Source organism: Tursiops truncatus, chromosome 2 (assembly GCF_011762595.2).
Source record: "Tursiops truncatus isolate mTurTru1 chromosome 2, mTurTru1.mat.Y, whole genome shotgun sequence".
NCBI classification, from domain to species: Eukaryota; Metazoa; Chordata; class Mammalia; order Artiodactyla; family Delphinidae; genus Tursiops; species Tursiops truncatus.
The window spans coordinates 35,288,295-35,310,667 of record NC_047035.1 but is presented as its reverse complement, the minus strand read 5'-3'; the positions used below and the strand labels follow the sequence as shown (position 1 = coordinate 35,310,667).

At 33.9% G+C, this 22,373-nt stretch overlaps 1 protein-coding gene and 1 long non-coding RNA gene across 20 annotated transcripts in view; both read left to right on the top strand.

Moving 5' to 3' along the window:
* Positions 1-22,373, top strand: part of GPHN (gephyrin) — a 617,381-nt gene that overhangs the window by 110,424 nt on the left and 484,584 nt on the right. For all 19 annotated transcript variants that reach the window (XR_012329944.1, XR_012329943.1, XM_073800350.1 and 16 more), the window contains exon 2: positions 3,517-3,595. Coding sequence is in view for 16 of the 19 variants with exons in the window: in XM_073800350.1 (XP_073656451.1) it covers positions 3,517-3,595 (79 nt within the window). In the remaining 3 variants the exon portion in view is untranslated. The remainder of the gene's footprint in view (positions 1-3,516; positions 3,596-22,373) is intronic.
* On the top strand, positions 8,831-17,255 carry LOC141277961 (uncharacterized). Its single transcript, XR_012329941.1, has 3 exons — positions 8,831-13,024; positions 14,019-14,241; positions 15,605-17,255. It is a non-coding gene; the product is annotated as an uncharacterized lncRNA (long non-coding RNA).

The following is a 22,373-nucleotide window of genomic DNA, read 5'->3' as shown; positions in this document are numbered from 1 at the left end:
ATGAAATATCCAGAATTATTAAATCCATAGAGGCCAAAAACAGACTGGTGGTTGCCAGTGATTGGGGGAAGGGAAGGGAGGATTGGGGACTTGCTGCTTAACGGGTACCAGGTCTTCTCTTGGGATGATGAAAATGTTTTGGAAATAGACATGGAGGTGCACAACATTGTGAATGAACTAAATGTCACAGAATTGTGCACTTTAAAATGGTTAATTCTGTGTTATGTGATTTTCATCTGAATAACAAAAAATATAGAGATTTATCTTAAAAAAATGAAACCAGGAATTATGGAGTTAGTCTAATTTTTCTTATATCAGGTATTAATTGAACTATCTGATATATTTTCAAAATAAAAGGAATTAAGTGCTCCTATTTTTTGGTATATATTAAAATTACAGCATAATGACATTTTCCACTAAACCTTTAACTTTCACACTGTGATCATAGAAAGGGACAGTTTTTGAAAAATATGTGTGTTCCTAAGAACCAGCTCTTAATTTTGTGATATTAATCATTGGAACAAAGAGCATAGTAATTCCTTTTGTTGGCATATACTGGGGGGGGGGGAAGAACAACAAAAAAATATGATGACCAAACTGATTGATTCTGGTGTGATTTACACATGAAAAAAGTATGTTCACTAGCTTCTTAAAATCTACCATGTTCTTATTTATAATTCAAAAACAAGATTTGTTACATTGGTGAAATATATTTTATTTTATATTTTAAATATATTTAAATATTTTAAATATATTTTATTAAAAATAAATATATTAGGCAGGTAGAGTTTCAGAATATTTGTTAAGAAACTATTGAATTTCTTTAGATTTCTTGCTCTGTTTTAAACTTAAACTTTGGATGAGATATGAACGTTAGAAAGTGCCTCCTTTAGCAAAATTCATTTTCATTAGCTGACTAATAAGCCTTTATAGGAGCAAAGTTTTATTCTATTTTAATTAAGCCTCCCAAACTTTCAGGCTCTTGAAGTTTTAACTAAGCTCTCATATTTGCCAAATTGGGCAAGAAACTTTATGAGAACAAATTTTATGATATAATATATTATAATTTCAATATTAGTTCAACGCAACTGGAAACCAACTTTTCTTATAGTGTGGCAACATTTTATTTTTTTCCTTTTGGCCCTAATTAGGAAATGTTGTAATGAGCATTTGTGTTAAAATTATGAAGAGCAGGAAATTTGTCTCGAATCAATAGGTTGAGATCAGTGTCTGTTAAATACGGAGAGAAAATTATATATTGATCAAAATTACCTCATTGTGAAAAAAAAAGGGGATACCTTTTTGGAGTTAATAATAAAACTGCAAACTTGATTTCAACTTCAGATCCTTTAAATGCATCATTATATACGTTTTTCATTTATATTAGAGGCAGATTCAGATTTAGGGAGCTTATAATTTTGAGCTGTAAGAAAAGGGAATATAAAATATGAATAAAATATTAGGTAATGGATTTTTGAAAGGGACAAGGCAAGTGTTATATTCTTGTTGCTCCTTATGAAGATTGAAAATGGCTAAGAGATACATAATAAAACTGTTAAATTGAAATAGGAAATAATAACTTAATATTTATGCTTACAAATACAAAACTTTTATATGAGTAAAATTTTATTTCACCTTTAATTTTGGGATGGATAGTTTATCAAGGTATAGACTTAGATTCTAGATATTCCCCCAGCATTTTAACTATATTGTTCCATTGTCTTCTGTATTCCATAGTTTATGTTGGACGCTCAGCTGCAAGTTTTATTGTTTTTCCTTTGAAGGTGATGTGTCCTTTTTTTCCCCTTGCTGTTTTTAAGGTTTTCTTCTTATCTTTGATTTTCAGCAGTTTGCTGAGGGTGGTTTTCTTTCACATTTTCCAGTACAGGGTTGGCTGTATTCCCAGAGTCAATGAGTAATGTATTATATCAGTTTTGGAATATTCTCAGCTGTTTTTTCTGAAAATATTGCTTCTTCCCCATTCTCTCTCTTCTCAACTACAATTACATTAGCTGTTTGATTCCAACATGTCTCTTATGCTCTGTTCTTTTTTTTTTCTTCTTCTTTTTACTTCAGTTTGGATGCTCTCTTCAAGTTCACTAATCCTGTGTTTTGCTGTGTTGAGTTGGCTAAAAACCCACCCACAGATTTCTTAATTTCAGATACTGTATTTCTCAGTTCTAAAATTACTATTAGATTCTTTTTCACAGATTTTAATTCTCTATTGAAATGTGAGAACTTTCATCTACTGTGAACATTTTTTGTATATCTTCTTTAACTTATGGTTTTCTTAAAGTCCTTGTCTTCTAATTCTGTATTATCTGTGGGTTGGCATATACTTTCAACTGTTTATTGGTCACATTTTGTCCCCTTTCCTGTACTTTGTAATTATTATCGTATACCAAATACTGTCTATACTAGGATAGAAATTGATGTAAATGTTATTTTCTTTCAATATTATATTAGAAAGAAATGATTAAGTGTTAACCGTCTCAACTCAGCCACAAATTGAGCTGGGTGGTTTGAGTGACAGCTTTAGATATACTCAGTGTGCCTCTGGTTTTAAATGTCTTAAGGGCTAGACCTGTTGCATTGCAGTTATTCCTCTGTGCTGTGGCTTTGTACTAATGTACTATGAAATTGTTGGAGATTTTACTCTACCATTTGGCTTCTGCCCCCTTTTACTCATCTCCCCTCTCAAGGTGGGATGCTTTTGATTGAGAGCAAATATCTTGAGGGGAGACCTATTGAAATTCTGCACTGAAAGTGGTAGACCCCATCTGTTGTAGTGTGACTTTAACTCCTAATCACTTCTGCACTGCAGAAAACATTATTTGCCCTGTGTCCCATTCTCTTCTCCTTCCCCCAGAACTTCTTGTACAGTCCTAGGCCCCAGCAAATCTCCCAGAAGAAAACTGTCTGTGTCTTGTGGGTCCCATGGGATTCCAGTCTGTCATTGCCCGCCCAAGAGCTATCGCAAACTATGCTGGTTTCTCTTTTCCCTGGTAGTGTCCCTCTGTCTGGTTCTTACGTCTAGATGGTAAATCCTCCCAGTAATGAAACAATCAGGAGGCTCAGCTTACCCAAGAAGAGATAGCACTTTTCTCCTAGTTTATCCTTTTTGTATCCAAAGTTCTCCATTGTCTTTAAAAATATGATTTGGGGGGATAGTTTACCTTTTTTTTTTTTTTTTTTTTTTTGTTGTTGTGGAAGCAGTGACTTGCCACTATGGACTGGTAAATTAGTCTTGTAAAAGTAAAATAAAATTTAGACTCGTATGTTTATTCTTTTATATATTGTATTTATATAAAGTCTGTGTGCTTAGATTATTGATGTTATTGAATGTTAATATTTGCTGTTCAATCTACCAGGCCTAGAAATTGATCATTCTTGATGTTTAGAAAAACCCTATCCAGAGAACCAATTTTAATTTCAAAATTCCTTTTGGACAGTAATAATTTAAATGAAATGTAAACAAAAATTAATTTTCTTTTTCTTTCCCCTTTTCCTGTTTAGTGAGTGATAGTTGCTTCAGGAATCTTGCAGAAGATCGCAGTGGGATAAATCTCAAAGATCTTGTACAAGATCCTTCTTTGTAAGTATTTGGTTTTCAGTATTAAGTGTAAATTAAAACTTTATGATTTGTGTGACTTTTTCCAGAAGAGTTGTAACAGAACTGATTTAAGGTTGAGTAATTTCTTGTTTTCTGACAATTTGTGTTACATATAGTGAAGCACATAGAACAGTTTCAACAGAAGTGAAGTTATGGAACACTTTCTGTTTAGAAATTGAGGAGATTTTAGAAGACGAGATAAAGTTGTGATTAATGATTGACTTTCAAAGAGTATCTACTAATGGTTGATGATATCTTACCAATGTGGCAGTAGATAGTAGGCAGGGAAGATGATTAGTAGTTGTTTTGCTTGGGAAGGCAAGATTGAATTTGTTTACATAAATTTTAAGCTTTTTTGAATAATTTATAATAATCATTTGTAAGTATAATTACAAATGTAAAACGGTTATTTGTAATAACAATATACTTGACTGTATTGAATGTATTTCTGATGTTTTACATTAGAACACTATGTATAGCACAAGATTTTTGAAGAGTTTTGTAGGTTTCAATTTTTAATGTTCTGGCTCATGAGTCAGTTCCATTCTTTATCAGAACATATTTCATATCAGAATATAATGTCACTTTCTATTTCTATTTCATGAATCAATTTTTTTCAGCTTTATATTAACTGCAAATCATGCATACTATCTTCTGTAGGAAAATATCCTTCCAGTAAGATCACCTTTTATTAAAAAAACATTCAATACTAGTTAAGCCCTGGGCAGCAGGGAAAGAAAATTGAGTGTGGGCAGATGCTTTCTTTAATGATACTTAATGCATTCAGTAAAATATATTATAACAAAAAATTACTCTTCCACATCAGATGTAATCTATACTCATCCAGATTTTACTAGTAATTCATTTAAAATTGTGTGAGGAATAAAACACAGGAGTGTGTTGAACCTGAAGGTTATTGATTTCATAATGATTTTCCAAGTCATTAAAAAATAGAGTTATAAGACAGAATGGTGAAAATGATTGAATATTGAAGTTATTGTAATGAACTCATTATTGTAATGAGTTTCGAAATGAGTTTCCAATCCCAATTCTCTAATTTTTTTTTTAATGTCTCTCTTTTCCTCATTCAAAAGGATTGTCAATATTCTTTCTCCATGATTTTTATTGAAAGGAAGATTGATAAGTTGTCCTTTCAGTTCTATAAATATTTAATGAAGAATAGAATTGTTCTATGTGGATATAAATATTCCTAGTAAATGAATATTGAATAACATGTGCATGAGGATATGGGAAGCTTTACAATATCATTGAAAGATGTCACCCATTTGGATAAAATAAATTATTCCATTGTATTATTTGTAAGGTATATTTTTGGTACAGTGGGATTATATATCTTTTTAATGCAGTGTTTTTGGAAAAAAATGTGCTTATATGGACTTCAATAATATAAAAGCTGTGGAGAATATACTTGAAAATTGGATTATAATAATGAGTTGTAGTGTTTTGAAACACTTTGGTACTTCTTCCTAGAATGTAGAATAATATTCATAATGTCACCTATCACTAAAATAGGAATTTAATCTTAGAGAAAATTTCTAAGAGAAATTTATCTCAGATCACTACTGCATTGAGTGGACAAAATAATTCTAAGTCTCTGTTTTAAAGTAGCTAGATATCTTAATTTAACATCATTCTCTTAACTTGGCATTAGTCTCTTGGCATTAGTCTTGAATGTAAGAATTCAGTGAGCAAGAATTTGTCTTTGCCCTTGACACTTGGATTTGGAAGGAACTTTTTTCTTAATAAGAATTGTCAAAATGTACTATTAATGACTGTAATTCATTTTTTAAAGATATATTTCTTGCTGAAATTCTATAGGGAAAGAAATGCCTGATGTGGAAAACGAATGTGTTTTTTTCAGTTGTTATGATGGGAAATATTTTATTTTGAGTTACTATTCTGTAGCAACATTGACTTAGTACATACCTTGTACATACCTCTTGTCTGGCGCAGACTCCTAGATTTTTGATGTAATTCTTTACTGTTTGTTCATCAGTTCATGTACACTACTTTTTGGTTCTATATGAATTGTTTATGTTGTAACATTAAGTAGAAAATATTTCGGAAATAACTTTTCTGCAAAAATCCCCTCAAAAAATAACTGGCATTTGATGAGTACTCCTGACTAGTGTAAGGGTTGCTAAAATTGTATAATATGTTATTTTAATAAATGTTCCAAATAAAAAATATTATTAGAATAAGATATGTGTATTGAATGAATGCTCTATGTTAATATGCCTGGCAGATTTGTATTATGCTTCACCTACGTGAGCTCCTGATGCTGAAAGGAGTTGATGTGTGAAGAAAAATTAAGCACTGTGTTTCAATCACTAATGCTGTGAGAAAGGAAGACAGAATAAAGAGAGAAGGAAAAAGTAGGTTGAGAAGAACCCAGGCTAATCTGATCAATATTGTCACTCAGAATGGTGTGTAGAGTGTCTTAATCAGATAAATGAGCAGGTATGGGATATCTGTGGACAAAGTATAGTAATAAAACTGAGTTGTATGTGTGTATATGTATGAATGAATGAAGTTTGAGAGGTTTACTGCCACAGAGGAGAGCAAAAGGGCAGAACCAAAAGTGACTACTTTATACTCATATCTATGGCAAGCTAATGGAATAATGTGATAGATCCTCTGTAGTTTATCTAAACTGTGTATAGTACACAACCCAAGATTTTTAGTAAAATCATTGTAGTAAAAGTAATTATTGGGCTTGAGTGAACTGAGTGAGCTATATTGTGTGAACATGATGAAGGAGGGATGCCATGGGAGGAGAAAAAAAAAATAAAGTTGTGAATCCCTAACCAAGACTTTCTGATCTTGTTACTAACTTTTGATTTGTTGTAATAATGAGAGCAGAATCTGACTTGTGGCAAGGTTGTGGTGAGGAGAATACATGACAAGCTCTCTTCTTTGGGTAGTTACTCTAAGAATATTTGTTTCTGTCGTAGTCTTGTAGGTGTTATGTACAAGACCAAGTAGAGGAACTTGACTTTCACTTTTTGCTAATAATGTGCCTAAAGATTTGTTTGACTTAGTAATTTGCATGCGTGTTAAATTTTGAAATAAACAATTAACAGTTTTAATTACTTATCTTCTATTTATGATTATAAACATTTTAAGAATGATTTCCTCTGCTGTATGTATAATTTGTCAATTTGAGTTGTTTTATGAGACTTCTTGTATTAGTTGTGGTCTTCAATGGCACATTGAAAAGTGTCAAATGTAACTTGATGTTATGTTAGAAACGTATCTAATGTGATACGTAATTTTCATACATACAAGAAACTATTAACATGGTATAATTAATTTTTGTTCTTTTTAAGTGGAGAGTTATGTGCTATTTAAATCATAAAAATTTTTGCTTTTTCTTGTTATCTATGCTGGAGAGATGACTATTATATGAAAAAGAGATACTGTATATAGCATACAGGAGATACTGTATATAGCATACTTTAAGTTACATCAGTTGTGTTCTCTATAGTGATAATTCTCAAAAATGCTTTCAAATTTCCATTGTCTATTTGCTGAAGATGAAAAATAAAACATATTAGCATATTTATGCTTTAGATTTGTTATTGCTTATTTATAAACTATTTAGCAGAGATAATTATTTGAACTCAGATTCATTTATAGAAATTATTAAAAGCTGTTTAAGAATCAAAAGAGGAAATGTAACATAAGAATGTAAAGGACTAACAGAAATTGAATACCTGTTTGTGCTACTCATTGTGTTGATGCTGATTGTGTGTGTGTGTGTGGGGGGGCGGGTATAGATGGATGTGCCTTGTTTGTTTAATTTGCAAAAGCTCTTAAAAATTTTGGTGCATCGTAGATATGTGATATGTAAATCAGAGGAAGAATTATTTAATTCATAGAAGAATTGTCCATCTCTGAATACTAGAAATATAATTCATAATGTAGGATATTAGTAATTTTCTTTATAGGGCAAATAGGGAAGGTTTATATTCCTTGAAAATTTTGCAAAACATGACAATTATGTCAGTCTTTGTTGTTTTTCTGTTACTCAGAATGTATTTTAAATTGCTTCAGTAATGTTAAGATTTTGAAAAAGATTTTACCAAATTATGACCTCTTGTGATTTTTAAGAAAGGATGATTCAATAAAATAGAAGAAATCTTAATTATAAATTCTGGATAAATTGTATTACGGATGAGGAAATACTTCTTGTCAATATTCTTGGTGTTTTTTTTTTAATTGTGGTAAAATAAGTGTAACATAAAATTTACTGTTTTAACCAATTTTACCATTTATAAGTGTACAGTTCAGTAATGTTAAGTATATACACACTGTTGCAGCCTATCCCTAGACTTTTTCATCTTGGAGAACTGTAACTTTATACCGATTAAACAATAACTCCCTGTATTCCCCTCCTCCCAGCCTCTGGCAACTACCATTCTTTCTGTTTCAGTAGTTTTGGAATACTCTAGGAATCTCATAAGTGGAATCATGCTATTTGTCTTTTTGTGATTGGTTTATTTCAGTTAGCACAATTACTTATTCATCCATTGATGGGCACTGAGATGCATCTACCTTTTGGCTGTTGTGAATAATGCCGCTCTAAACATGGGTGTGCCAATATGTCCTTGAGACCCTGGTTTCAATTCTTTTGGATATATACCCAGAAGCAGAATTGCTGTATCATATGGTAGTTCTGTTTTTAAGTTTTTGAAGAACTTCCATAGTGTTTTCCATAGTGATTGCACCATTTTATATTCCTGCCAACAGTGCATAAGTGTTCCAATTTCTCCACTTCCTCACCAACACTCATTTTCTGTTGGTTTTTGTTTTTTAATATAGTAGCCATCCTAATGGGTGTGAGGTGATGTGTTCTTGGTATTTTTAATTGAACTTCACTTCTTTTATCTTTAATAATTTTGATGCAGCTCATCTAGAGAGTAAAGAAAAATAAAAGGTACTCTGTCTGATTATTATGATACTTTGGTACCTTGTGAAGTAAACTGTGTTACTTAGTAAAATAGAAATTCTTTTCACTGTCATTACAAAGATTATAAAGTACAAATACATCCAGGGTAATTTCATAACAGTATCATTTTAATCAATTAATCTTCCTTGTTATGTATTGTATTACTTGTCTTGTAGTAATACTTCTCTTTGTTATACCTAATCTGTAAAGGATTGCTTTTGGGTAAAAAATAATTTTCTTTTTTAGTTAGAAGGTGCCTGATTGGAAATGCAGCATACTAATTAAATAATAACAAAAACCTGCTAGTTGAAATGTATTTTGATAGTATAGATCATTAGTGTTTGATAATGGCATTTAATGTTTAAGAACAAAGATAAAATTGGACAAAATAGTTGTATCTGATTGTAAATTTCTTAGACATGAACATTTTATTTACCTTTATGTGCTTCTTTACAAATTTTACCACCTTTGGTGGAAGCTATTCTTTTCATGGTCCTGAAACACAGCCTCATCCCCCTGAGTATGTATACTTGTCTTCACACTACAATCTGATTGAATGATATTTTGGTCCCTTGGATCATGACATTAAATATGAAGGAAAGGCAGGATTGCCATCTGGAAAGCAATCATATCTAAATATAGCCTGTACTTATCTGCTGGTGTTAAGACAGGTTGCCGTGGTGAACTGAATTTCTTAAAAATGCCAGTCAACAGAAGATAAACTGGTTTTTGAAGTGGTTATTTTCCGTAGAGCTGTACATTCTCATACTTCAGGTAGATGATTTTAGTTAATGTTTTTTACGGCTTTTTGATTACATTTCAATTTTAATGTTTTTTATGGCTTGCTTATTAAATTTCAATTTTAGAGTATCTTTGAGACCTTTAAGATATTTAAAAAATATTTCTCTTTAGGTTTTTTTTAAAAATTATTTTATTGTTGGCTGCATTGGGTCTTTGTTGCTGCATGTGGGCTTTCTCTAGTTTTGGCGAGCGAGAGCTACTCTTCGTTGTGGTGCATGGGCTTCTCATTGCGGTGGCTTCTCTTGTTGTGGAGCACTGGCTCTAGGCACGCAGGATGCAGTAGTTGTGGTGCGCGGACTTATTAGTTGTGGCGCACAGGCTTAGTTGTCTGTGGCATGCTGGATCTTCCCGGATCAGGGCTTGAACCCATGTCCCCTGCGTTGGCAGGCGGATGATTAACCACTGCGCCACCAGGGAAGTCCCAAGAGACCTTTAATTATTAAACAAAATATAAGAGTTTTTATATTGTTATCCTTTGTTTCTCTTAAGATAAATTTCATTTGATGTGGAAATGATTTTTCCAAGGACAGCATTTTAAACATTATTGATCATTCATTTTGCTCTGCTGCCAATAGTTCTGCTAGATCTAAGACAGATACCAAAGCTGTCTTGTCTGTAGTAACATCTCTAACTGTAAGTTTTTATCATTTTTAATCAGGTTCCTTTTTGGATTATATGGTTATTAGACTGTAAAGTATATATTTGGACAGTACAGCTTAATCTAGGCTGGTGCTAAGGTATTATGGTACTGTGCTCTATGTCAGAACTGCAAATCCAAAGACTTTGGATTATACTTTACTTTTAGAAGACTTTCTCTCATTTTCATCATTCCGTACATTCCTGGGAATGTATGTTGCAGTTTTTATGGGTTCATTTGTTTAAAAATTTATTTAATCAAAACACTAGTAGATATTCATCTTACATCCTTCAGCAATTAGGTTTAATTGACATTGTTCTTGTAATTAAGGAACATATGGGGCTTCCCTGGTGGCGCAGTGGTTGAGAGTCCGCCTGCCGATGCAGGGGACACAGGTTCGTGCCCCGGTCCGGGAAGATCCCACATGCCGCGGAGCGGCTGGGCCCGTGAGCCATGGCCGCTGAGCCTGCGCGTCTGGAGCCTGTGCTCCGCAACGGGAGAGGCCGCAGCGGTGAGAGGCCCGCGTACCGCAAAAAAAAAAAAAAAAAAAAAAAAAGGAACATATGATTGAAGATGGATAATATCTGAGTTGTCTGCCTGAGGCATATAGATGACCAATCCAGTATTAGAATTTTTTAATGAAATAAATAATGTATTTTAATTAGTTGATTCTTTCATTTTCAGCGTACAGAAACCTAAGTCAAACTAGCTTCAGAAGCTAATTTGTGATTTGATTGGCATATGTAACTAAGGAGTACTTCTCAAGGAATCAAGAAAGAGTTTCAGAAACCAGATCAAGGGTGGGAGCCTCAAAGAAGAGAATTAGAGAGTTTGTGCAACTGGTTTTGTTTCTCTCACTTTCCGTCATCATCTCTTTTGGTTTTTCTTGGCTTTATTCTCACTTACAGCAGTCAGGCTTTCTCCATGAAATGGGCAAGATGGCTGATAACTTACTCTAATTCCCTTCCTTCTAGCTTCATGATCTCTCTTCACTTCATCTCTAAAACATAAAATCTCATGGAATAATTCTGATTTTGTTAATCTGGTCATGTGTCCAAACCTCCGCCAATCACTGTGGCCAGGGGTATAGGCTATCTTTACTTACCAGTCATGGGAGAGATGCCTGTGGTCAGAATGGTGGAATATCCTAATTAAATGAGAGAGAAGATAGTTCCAGAAAAAGAGTGATAAAACTAAGAGATGTGTAGTGTATTCAGTCTCAGCTGTTAATTTAAGGACAAATGTATACATTGTCAAGAATTGTTATTATTTTAAAGCAGAACATTTTGCTTGCCTTCCCATATCATCTCAATTAGATAGGTATTGGTAGTAATAGCTATAATAATTTTAAAGGACTGCATAGTTCAATTAATTGATAATAGTTGTTCCCTATTTCCTGATATTATTTACTGTTTATGTAGTACACACACGCAAATGTGAAATGACTCAGATGAATTTATTACATTAATTACAACTGGCTAGACAGCAGGTGGAATAATAACAGATTATTTCTGTCTTTCCATACTTATTTCTTAAAAAGAGAAACTTTACCGCTATCAGTCAAAAAAGGAAAAGGAGTCAAAGATTCTCATTCCCCTTTCCATTGTAATACCTTAACTGAGGAATATTATTATAGAGGCATATAAAAGTTTAATGGGAGCACTGACAAAGTATTTTAAAAAGAGGTGATCCTTGAAATGAAGCTTTTGTTAAGGAAAAAAAAAAGCAGGAAAGGAGGAATGGAGGGAGCAAAGAAGGAATAACAGAGAGAGAGGGAGAGAATGATTGATTATGAGAATGAATAGAAACTCCAGGGGTATGTTACACTTTTTAGAAACTCAGTTTGGCTGAAGATGAATGAGAGTCTACGAGATTAAAACTAGTGATTAAAACAAAGTTTTGATATCCATGTATTTCGTTTATCAAGAACACATTGATACATCTGACACTGATGGTCAGAGTGAAAAAATGAATGATTGCATTGTCTACTTATATTAGTTTTATATTGCCATGTAACAGATTACCACAAACTTTCTTAAAACAATACGTATTTATTATCTCACAGTCAGGATTTTGGGCACAGTTTAACTGGTTCCTTTGCTCAGGATCTCCCAAGATTGCAAATCTAAGTGTTGGCTGGGGATTGCATTTTCATCTGGAGGCTTGACTAAGGAAGATTGCTCCAAACTAGTTCAGGTTGTTAGCAGAATTTGTATCCTTGTGTTGTATGACTGTATATCCTGCTTTTTGCTGGGAGTTGGCTAGTTTCCATTTGCACCTTCCATCATCTTACAGTCTATTGCCCACTACATTGAAATTGCCTTTTCTGCATGGGAATCATACTCAATTAGTTTAGTTCTGTCAATTTAGAGATGTAAAACCTAAAGCTCAGCTGAGTTGTGATTTATCTAAGGTCCTAAAACTACATGGTGATGGGCCTCCTGACAACCAGGCATTGTGTTCTTTCTACTCCTCGCCTTAGTTTTGACTTTCTTGATTTTGTTCTCACATTTAAAAAAATTTTTTTTCCAGTTTTATTGAGATATCATTGACATACAGCACTGTGTAAGTTTAAGATCTACAGCATAATGACTTCACATTTGGTTTTAGTTTGTATTGCTGCGTTTATTAAAAATATGATGGAATAACATCTTAGCACTGGCCACCTAGGAACTGACATTAAAATGTTTGAAAATATTTTTTTCTATATGGCTTGTAGGTATATGACTTTTGATCATTTAATTGTTCTCTCACCATGAACTTTTATATATATTTTTTTTTCTCAATTTTTATTAGGAGGAGGTGGAACAGAATTTTTGTTTCCTTTGGTTATGGTTTATGTTGGTATCTGCAGAGACTAAACGTGAGATTGAAAGTGAGATTTAACACCTGCAAAGGAAAAGCCTCAATGAAATAATGACAGTTGAGTCCTATATATGAACTCCTTTTGGATTTTTCGGTGAAAGATTGTTGGTTGTTGGTTGGGAAGACAAACAGGCAGGTAAAGAAGCTTGCTAATCAAAAGTCTGCCTAAGTATGCTTCCCTAATGAGTTTCCTAAGAAACACCTGCTTGTGACTCAGCCCACATTAGGAAGAAAATGACAAAAGAAAAGCTAGGAGAAGAGACCCATTTATTTCTTTTCTAGATGTTTTAAGAGTTTAAAGTTTTAAAATACTATTCTTTGAGAGTAAGCAGAATTAAATTACCTTTACCCAGCTGGGAAAACGTCCACAATACTAGACAATTGGGCAGCAGTTTAAAGGAGACTAGCCCTTGCTGCCCCTTCTTTCCACTCCTACCTGGTCACTGTGGTAAATGTTAAGTACCCTAATCTTTTTTTACCTTCCGAGAGAGATTAAATGAACGTTAAGAAGGAAGCCTAAATTTTAAATTTAGGGTAATCCATTTAGGGAGGAAGGCTGGTTGAGCTGATAGAGCTTGGATTTTTTTCCTTCCTGGAGTCCTCTATGATCTCCCATGTGCTCCTCCTATATGTTGCCTAAACTTCTATCATAGCTTTTTACACTATATTATCATTGTTTGTGTATGTACTATCTGTATTTCTCAATAGATTATAACTTACTTAAGGGCAGAGACTGTTCATGTTTAATCTTATATCGCTACCACCTACCACAATAGACCCAACCAGACATATTCCTTAAATAGTTGAGTGAAGGAATGAATGTGCGATTTAGTGACTAAATGAAAGAATGGGTAATGGAAAGAGTAAGAGAGTAACAGACTGAATGTATAGTGAATATACATTGGCAAAACCTGCGTTTTCCCCATTCTTCAGGCAGTTCTAACATTCAGCCCTTTATTGGTGTTCAATACAAAAGTCTACCCTCTGTTGACCTAATAGCTGTATTTAAACTTTGATCAGCATTGGTTCCTTCTGCAGCCTCAGTATCTTTCTAAGTGTGTATGACATAAATGAGAGACCTAACTCCATGAGCAAAAGGAGTCACTAATCCTCATGGTTTTGATTTATAGGCAGTTGCTGTTTAGAATACTGAGAAGATGTCGCCAACAAAGGATTCCATTTTTTCCTGATGAAATCGAGGAAGATCCCTGAAAGCATTTTCAAAATTGAATCTATTTCTGAACAGTTCACTTTGAAAATAACTCTCATAGCATAATTTTGTAGAGGAAAAAAAATAATTTGAGTAATTCAGTCTTACTTTAACTTGTTTCTTAAAAGACAGTAGTTTAAAAAGTAAGTTAAGATATTTTTCTTTTCTGTAAAGTTGTATCTTATCTTTCCCTCTTTTATAAATAACTAAGAGCATAGTCAGACGAAAAATATTTGAGTTGCACTTTGTGAGGTGAAGTGACATTTATATTCTGGTCAGACTTTCACTTAGCCACCTGGCATTGAGTGCAAATTTTTATAGTTCACTTAAATTGGAAGCAAAGTGATATTAAGTCTTGACATTTTTTAGCAGAAAAAAATGAAATGTAAATAGGGTACTTTTTAATACTTAGTTTAAAACATTCTTTTCTCCTCTATCATTAAGTCAAGAATTTAGAAGTGCTTAAAAAATAACTAGTGAATATTTGTTGAGTATATACTATGTGTCATTTAATATGGTAGGACCTGGAAATTAATGGTAAATAAAGCAGGCATGGTCCTTGCCACAATTTGGGGGACAGTTTTTAATAAAATGGACTTCAGGTTACTCTTTCTGTTTCCAGAATACCTTTATAAAGGACAGTGGTTTGGGAAGGTGTCAGATATTGCTAAAAAGATGTAATCCAAAGGTCAGTTGTGTGTCCTAATAAAGTATATTACATTCTCAAAAGGGTAGAATTAGATCATTTGTTATATATGTTATTTATAACTTTTAAATTTAGTTATTTCATTAATTTATTCAGACCAGTGATTTAGTCAGGATAATTGGATTTGAGAAAGCCATCCAGAACAAGCTGTAGTTTGTCAGTGCCTCCCTTAAAGTGTAATGGAAAAACTGAAGACAGTGTTTTAGATTTGATCTGGCTATCACTGAAGAGATTAAGACTTGCTGAAATTGTTTGTTGCACTTCTAATTCTTTGTGAATTTACTTTAACTTTTTTTTTTGGAGGGAGTGGGGAGCAGGTAGGGAGCCTGAACAGAAGAAGCATTATCCTCCTTTTCTAAGGATCTTTTTAATGTCTAGACAACTTTATTCTTTATTGAGATCTAAATCATATACCATACAGTTCATCCATTTAAAGTGTACACTTTAAATGGGTTTTTTAAAAATTTTTATTTTATATTGGAGCATAGTTGATGAACAATGTTGTGTTAGTTTCAGGTGTACAGCAAAGCTATTCAGTTATACATTTACATGTATCTATTCTTTTTCAAATTCTTTCCCCATTTAGGTTATTACAGAATATTGAGCAGCATTCCCTCTGCTATGCAGTAGGTCCTTGTTGGTTATCTGTTCTGAATACAGCAGTGTACATGTCAATCCCAAGCTCCCAATCTGTCCCTCCCCTCCACCCTTCTCCCCGGTAACCATAAGTTTGTCCTCTAAGTCTATGAAATCTATTTCTGTTTTGTAAGTAAGTTCATTTGTATCTTTTTTTTTTTTAGATTCTGCATATAAGCGATATCATATGATATTTGTCTGACTTACCTTACTTAGTATGGTGATCTCCAGATCCATCCATGTTGTTGAGGTTGGCATTATTTCATTCTTTTTAATGGCTGAGTAATATTCCATTGTATATATGTAACACATCTTCCTTATCCATCCATCCGTCGATGGACATTTAGGTTGCTTCCGTGTCTTGGCTACTGTAAACAGTGCTGCAGTGAACACTGAGGTGCATGTATCCTTTTGAACCATGTTTTTTTCTGGATATATGCCCAGGAGTGGGATTGCTAGATCATATGGTAGCTCTATTTTTGGTTTCTTAAGGAACCTCCATACTATTCTCCATGGTGACTGTACCAATTTACATTCTACACCAACAGTGTAGGAGGGTTCCCTTTTCTCTGCACCCTATCCAGCATTTATTGTTTGTAGACTTTTTGATGATGGCCATTGTGACTGGTGTGAGGTGATATCTCATTGTAGTTTTGATTTGCATTTCTCTAATAATTAGCGATGTTGAGCAGCTTTTCATGTGCCTCTTGGCCATCTGTATGTCTTCTTTGGGGAAATGTCTATTTAGGTCTTCTGCCCATTTCTTGGTTGGGTTATTTGTTTTTTTGATATTGAGCCGGATGAACTGTTTGTAAATTTTGGAGATTAATCCCTTGTGGGTCACATCGTTTGCAAATATTTTCTCCCATTCTGTGGGTTGTCTTTACATTTTGTTTATGGTTTCCTTTGCTGTGCAAAAGCTTTTAAGTTTAATTAGGTCCCATTTGTTTATTTTTGTTTTTATTTCCATTACTCTAGCATATGGCTTGGAAAAGATATTGCTGCAGTTTATGTCAGAGAATTTTCTAAGAGTTTTATTGTATCTGATCTTACATTTAGGTCTTTAATCCATTTTGAGCTTATTTTTGTGTATGGTGTTAAAGAATGTTCTAATTTCATTTTTTACACATAGCTGTCCAGTTTTCCCAGCACCATTTATTGAAGAGATTGTCTTTCCTCCATTGTATATTCTTGTCTCTTTTGTTGTAGATTAATTGACCATAGGTGCATGGGTTTTTTTCTGGGCTTTCTATCCTGCTCCATTGATCCGTATTTTGGTTTTTGTGCCAGTTCCATACTGTTTTGATTACTGTAGCTTCGAAGTCAGCTCTGTTTTTCTTTCTCAAGATTGCTTTGGCTGTTCAGGGTCTTTTGTGTCTCCATACAAATTTTAAGATTTTTTGTTCTGGTTCTGTGAAAAATGCCATTGGTAATTTGATAGGGATTGCATTGAATCTGTAGAGTGCCTTGGGTATTATACTCATTCTGACAATATTGATTTTTCCAATCCAAGAACACGGTATATCTTTCCATCTCTTTGTGTCATCTTTAATTTCTTTCATCAGCATTTTATAGTTTTTGGAGTACAGGTCTTTTGTCTCCTTAGGTAGGTTCATTCCTAGGTATGAATAAACCTAGGAATTATTCTTTTTGATGTGATTGTTTCTTTAATTTCTCTTTCTGATCTTTTGTTGTTAGTGTGTAGAAATGCAACAGATTTCTGTGTATTAATTTTGTATCCTGCAACTGTACCGAATTCATTGATGACCTCTACTAGTTTTCTGGTAGCATCTTTAAGATTTTCTGTGAATAATATTGGGTTGGCCAAAAAGTTTGTTCAGATTTTTCCTTAAGATGTTACAGAAAAACCTGAATGAACTTTTTGGCCAATCCAATATTAAGTAATTTGCAGTGACAGTTTTACTACTTCTTTTCCAATTTGGATTTCTTTTATTTCTTTTTCTTCTCTGATTGCTGTGACTAGCACTTCCAAAACTATGTTGAATAAAAGTGGCAAGAGTGGACATCCTTGTCTTGTTCCTGATCTTAGAGGAAGTGCTTTCAGCTTTTCACCATTGAGTATGATGTTAGCTGTAGGTTTTTCAAGTATGGCCTTTATTATGTTGAAGTATATTCCCTCTGTGCCCACTTCTGGAGAGTTTTTATCATAAATGGGTGTTGAATTTTGTCAAAAGCTTTTTCTGCATCTATTGAGATGATCATGGTTTTTATTCTTCAATTTGTTGATGTGGTGTGTCATACTGACTGATTTGTGGATATTGAAAAATCCTTGCATCCCTGGGATAAATGCCACTTGATCATGGTGTATGATCCTTTTATTGTATTGTTGGATTTGGATTGCTGGTATTTTGTTGAGGATTTTTGCATCTATGTTCATCAGTGATATTGCCTGTAATTTTTTTTCGTAGTATCTTTGTCTGGTTTTGGTATCAGGGTGATGGTGGCCTCATAGGATGAGTTTGGGAGTATTCCTTCCTCATCAATTTTTTGGAATAGTTTCAGAAGGATAGGTGTTAACTCGTCTCAGAATGTTTGATAGAATTCGCCTGTGAAGCCATCTGGTCCTGGACTTTTGTTTGTTGGAAGATTTTTACTCACAGTTTCAATCTCAGTACTTGTGATTGGTCTGTTGATATTTTCTATTTCTTCTTGGTTCAGTCTTGGGAGATTGTACCTTTCTATGAGTTTGTTCCTTTCTTCCAGGTTGTCCATTTTATTGGCATATAGTTGTTAATGATCCTTTGTATTTCTGTGGTGTCTGTTGGAACTTCTCCCTTCTCATTTCTAATTTTATTGATTTGAATCCTCTCCCTTTTTTCTTTTTTTTTTTTTTTTTGCGGTACACGGGCCTCTCACTGTTGTGGCCTCTCCTGTTGCGGAGCACAGGCTCCAGACGCACAGGCTCAGCGTCCATGGCTCACGGGCCCAGCCGCTCTGTGGCATGTGGGATCCTCCCAGACCGGGGCATGAACCCGTGTCCCCTGCATTGGCAGGCGGACTCTCAACCACTGCGCCACCCGGGAAGCCCTCCCTTTTTTTCTTGATGAGTGTGGCTAAAGGTTTATCAATTCAGTTTATCTTTTTGAAGAACCAACTTTTAGTTTCATTGATCTTTTCTGTTGTTTCCTTTGTTTCTATTTCATTTATTTCTGCTCTCATCTTTATAATTTCTTTCCTTCTATTAATACTACCTTTGGGTTTTGTTTGCTCTTCTTTCTCTAGTTGCTTTAGGTTTAATTTTAGGTTGTTTATTAGAGATTTTTCTTGTTTCCTGAGGTAAGATTATATTGCTATCAACTGCAGAAGACCTTCCAATACTGGCAGGTAGGCCTGGCCCACAGGTCACTGATTTTTTCCCCTGGGTCCTGGTGTGAACAGGACCTTGTATGCACCCTCCAAGAGTGGAGTTTCTGTTTCCCCCAGTCGTGTGGAATTCTTGCGATCAAATCCTGCTGACCTTCAAAGCCAGATTCTCTGGCAGCTACTCCTCCCGTTGCCAGACCCCCAGGCTGGAAAGCCTGACGTGGGGCTCAGGACTTTCACTTGTGTAGGAGAACTTCTGTGGTATAATTATTTTCCAGTTTGGGGGTTATCCACATGGCGAGTATGCGATTTGATTTTATCACAGTTGCACCCCTTCTACCATCTCGTTGTGGCTTCTTTTTGTCTTTGGATGTAGGGTATCTTTTTTGGTAGGTTGCAGCTTTTCTTTTTTTTTTTTTTTTTGGGTCAATGGTTGTTCAGCAGTTAGTTGTGATTTTGGTGTTTTTGTAAGAGGAGGTGAGCTCACATCCTTCTACTCTGCCATCTTGCTGGCCAATTCCAATTCTTAATGGTTTTTATTGTATTCACAGAGTTGTGCTCTCATCACCACCATCAGTTTTTTAGAATATTTTCATTGCCCCAGAAACGACTCCCCAACCTCCCCGCTCCTAGACAACTATTAGTTTACTCGTTGTCTATATATTTGCCTGTTTGGGATAATTTGCATAAATAAATAAATATGTTCCTTTTCTGACTGGCTTCTCTCACTGAGCATAGTATTTTCAAAGTCCATCCATGTTGTTTCACATGTCAATACTTCATTATTTTTATTGCCAAATATTATTTCATTGTATGGATATACCACATTTTGTTTATCCATTCATCAGTTAATGGACAGTGCGATTTTCCCACTTCTTGGAATTATGAATAATACTGCTATGAACATTAGTTGTAAAGGTTTTTGTATGGAAGTATGTTGTCTTTTCTCTTTAATATAGAGCAAGCGGTAGAATTGCTTGGTCATATGGTAACTTCATATTTTAACATTTTAAGGAAGTGCCAGAATCACCCCCTTTCCCCCCAAATTTTTGTATTGTGGTAAAATACACACAATAAAGTTTACCATCTGAACAATTTTTAAGTGTATAATTTGATGGTATTATGTGTGTATTTTTGTGCACTTATCACCAACATCTATCTCCAGAACGTTTTCATCTTCCCCAAATGAAACTCTGTACCCATTAAACACTAACTCCAGTTCTGTGCTTCTCTGCAGTTCCCAGGAATTGCTCCTGGCAACCAGTATTCTACTTCTGTCTCTATGATTTTGACTACTCCAGAAACCTCATATAAGTAGAATCATACAGTATATATTGTTTTGTAACTGGCTTATTTCACTTAACATAATGTCCATAATGTCTTCAGAGTTCATCCATGTTGCAGCGTATCAAAATTTCCTTCCTTTTTAGGGCTGAATTATATTCCAGTGTATGCAAATAGCCCATTTGGTTTATCAGTTAATTTGTCAAAGTATACTTAGATTACTTCCACATTTAAGCTATAGTAGCCATCCTAATGGGTGTGAGGTAGTACCTCAATTTCCCTGATAATTAGAGATGTTGAACATCTTTCCATGTGCTTATTAGCCATTTGTGTGTCTTCTTTGAGAAGTGTCTATTCAAGTCCTTTGCCCATTATTGAATTGGGTTATTTGTTTTTTTGTTATTGAGTTTTTGGAGTTCTCTGTATAATGTGGATATTAATCCCTTATTACGTATATTAATTGCCCACATTTTCTCCCATTCTGTGGGTTGCCTTTAACCTTTGTTGACATTGTTGTTTGATGAAGAACATTTCTTAATTTTAATGAAGTCCAGTTTGTCTTTTTCTTTTTCTTTTTTTGCCTGTGCCTTTGATGTCTTATCCAAGAAATCACTGACAGATCCAATGTTATGAAGCTTTTGGCCTATTTTTTTTTTTTTAATATTTGTTTATTTGGTGGCACCAGGTCTTAGCTGCAGCATGCAGGAGCTTCATTGCAGTGTGTGGGATCTTTGTTGCGGTGTGTGGGATCTTTAGTTGTGGCATGTGGGATCTAGTTCCCTGACCAGGGATCGAACCTGGGCTCCCTGCATTGGGAGTGCAGAGCCTTAACTACTGGACCACCAGGAAATTCCCTTGGCCTACGTTTGATTCTGAGAGTTTTGTAGTTTTAAGTCTTACATTGAGGTCTTAGATCCATATTAAGTTAATTTTTATGTAAGGCATAAGGTAAGAATCCAACTCATTCTTTTGCATATGGACATCCAGTTTTCCAACAGAGTAACATTTTAATATCTTTAACAATTTTTCACTATATTTTTGAAGTATTTTCTTAGTGGTTACTCTGTGGCTTACAACAAATATCTTAACAGATCCTACTTATTTATAATAACTTAATTTGTGTGAGATATAGAAATATTAATACTGTACAGCTCTATTTATTTTCCTCCCTTTTTAAAAACAATTATTATACATATTTTCTCAAAAATGTTACAATCCCAACACATAAATTGTTATAATTAGGTTATATAATTTTATATCTTTTCAGGAAACAAAGTATGTGTGTATAAAAGTGTTCATTATGTTAATATTCTTACTTACTATTTTTTATTCTTTTCATTTGTTCTTGTGGCGTTATCATCTAGTATGTTTCCTAACCCAACACAGCTTTGTCCCTCAAGCTTCTTGTGTTATTTTGTCAATTATATTTTGTTTTTATGTGCTATAGGCCCAACAATATAATTAGGTCTTTCTCTATATACATACAAACATCATTTTATACAGTTGCTCTTTCAATCAGTTAAGAAAAAAAGAAGTATACAATTATACTGTCTTTTATAATTAACCTACACAGTTACCTTCGCTCTTCATTGTGTGTGTCTGTGTGTCTCCGTGTATATTGTAATTACTCTGGGGTATTGGCTTTCAGTCTTGAAAGTTTTTTAGTATTTATTGTAAGGTAGTTCAGCTAACAATAAATTCTGCCTATTTTATTTATCTATGAATATCTTTATTTTGTCCTCATTTTTGAAATATTACTTCCCTGGACTTAAATTTTTATTTGACCCATTTTTTTTCTTTCAGTGGTCTAAATATTTATATCATTCATTCTACTGCATTCTAGTCTCTGTTTCTGATGAGAAGTCAAATGTTTATCTTATTGGAGTTCCATAATATGTGATAATTCAGTTTTCTTTTTACTTTCATGATTTTGTCTCTCACATTTTCACTGTAGTGGGTTTATTTGTGGATGTCTTATCTTAATTGGAGTTGGTTGAGACTCTCAGATGTGTAGACCAATGTTTTTCATCAAATTTTGGAAGTTTTCAGCCATTTTTCCTTGTAATATTTTTAGCTTCATTCACTTTATTTTCTCCTGATACTCCCATTACACATACATTGATGTTTTTGGTGGTGTCCCAGACTTTTCTGAGCCCCTGTTCATCTTTCTTTATTCTTTTCTCTCTGTTCTTTGGTTTACCTAATCTCCATTCCTTTATCTCCAATTTCATCAATTCTTTCTATTGCCAATTCATATTTAATGTTCCCCTAGTGAATTTCCATGTCTTTTTTTAAAAAATAAATTTATTTATTTATGGCTGCGTT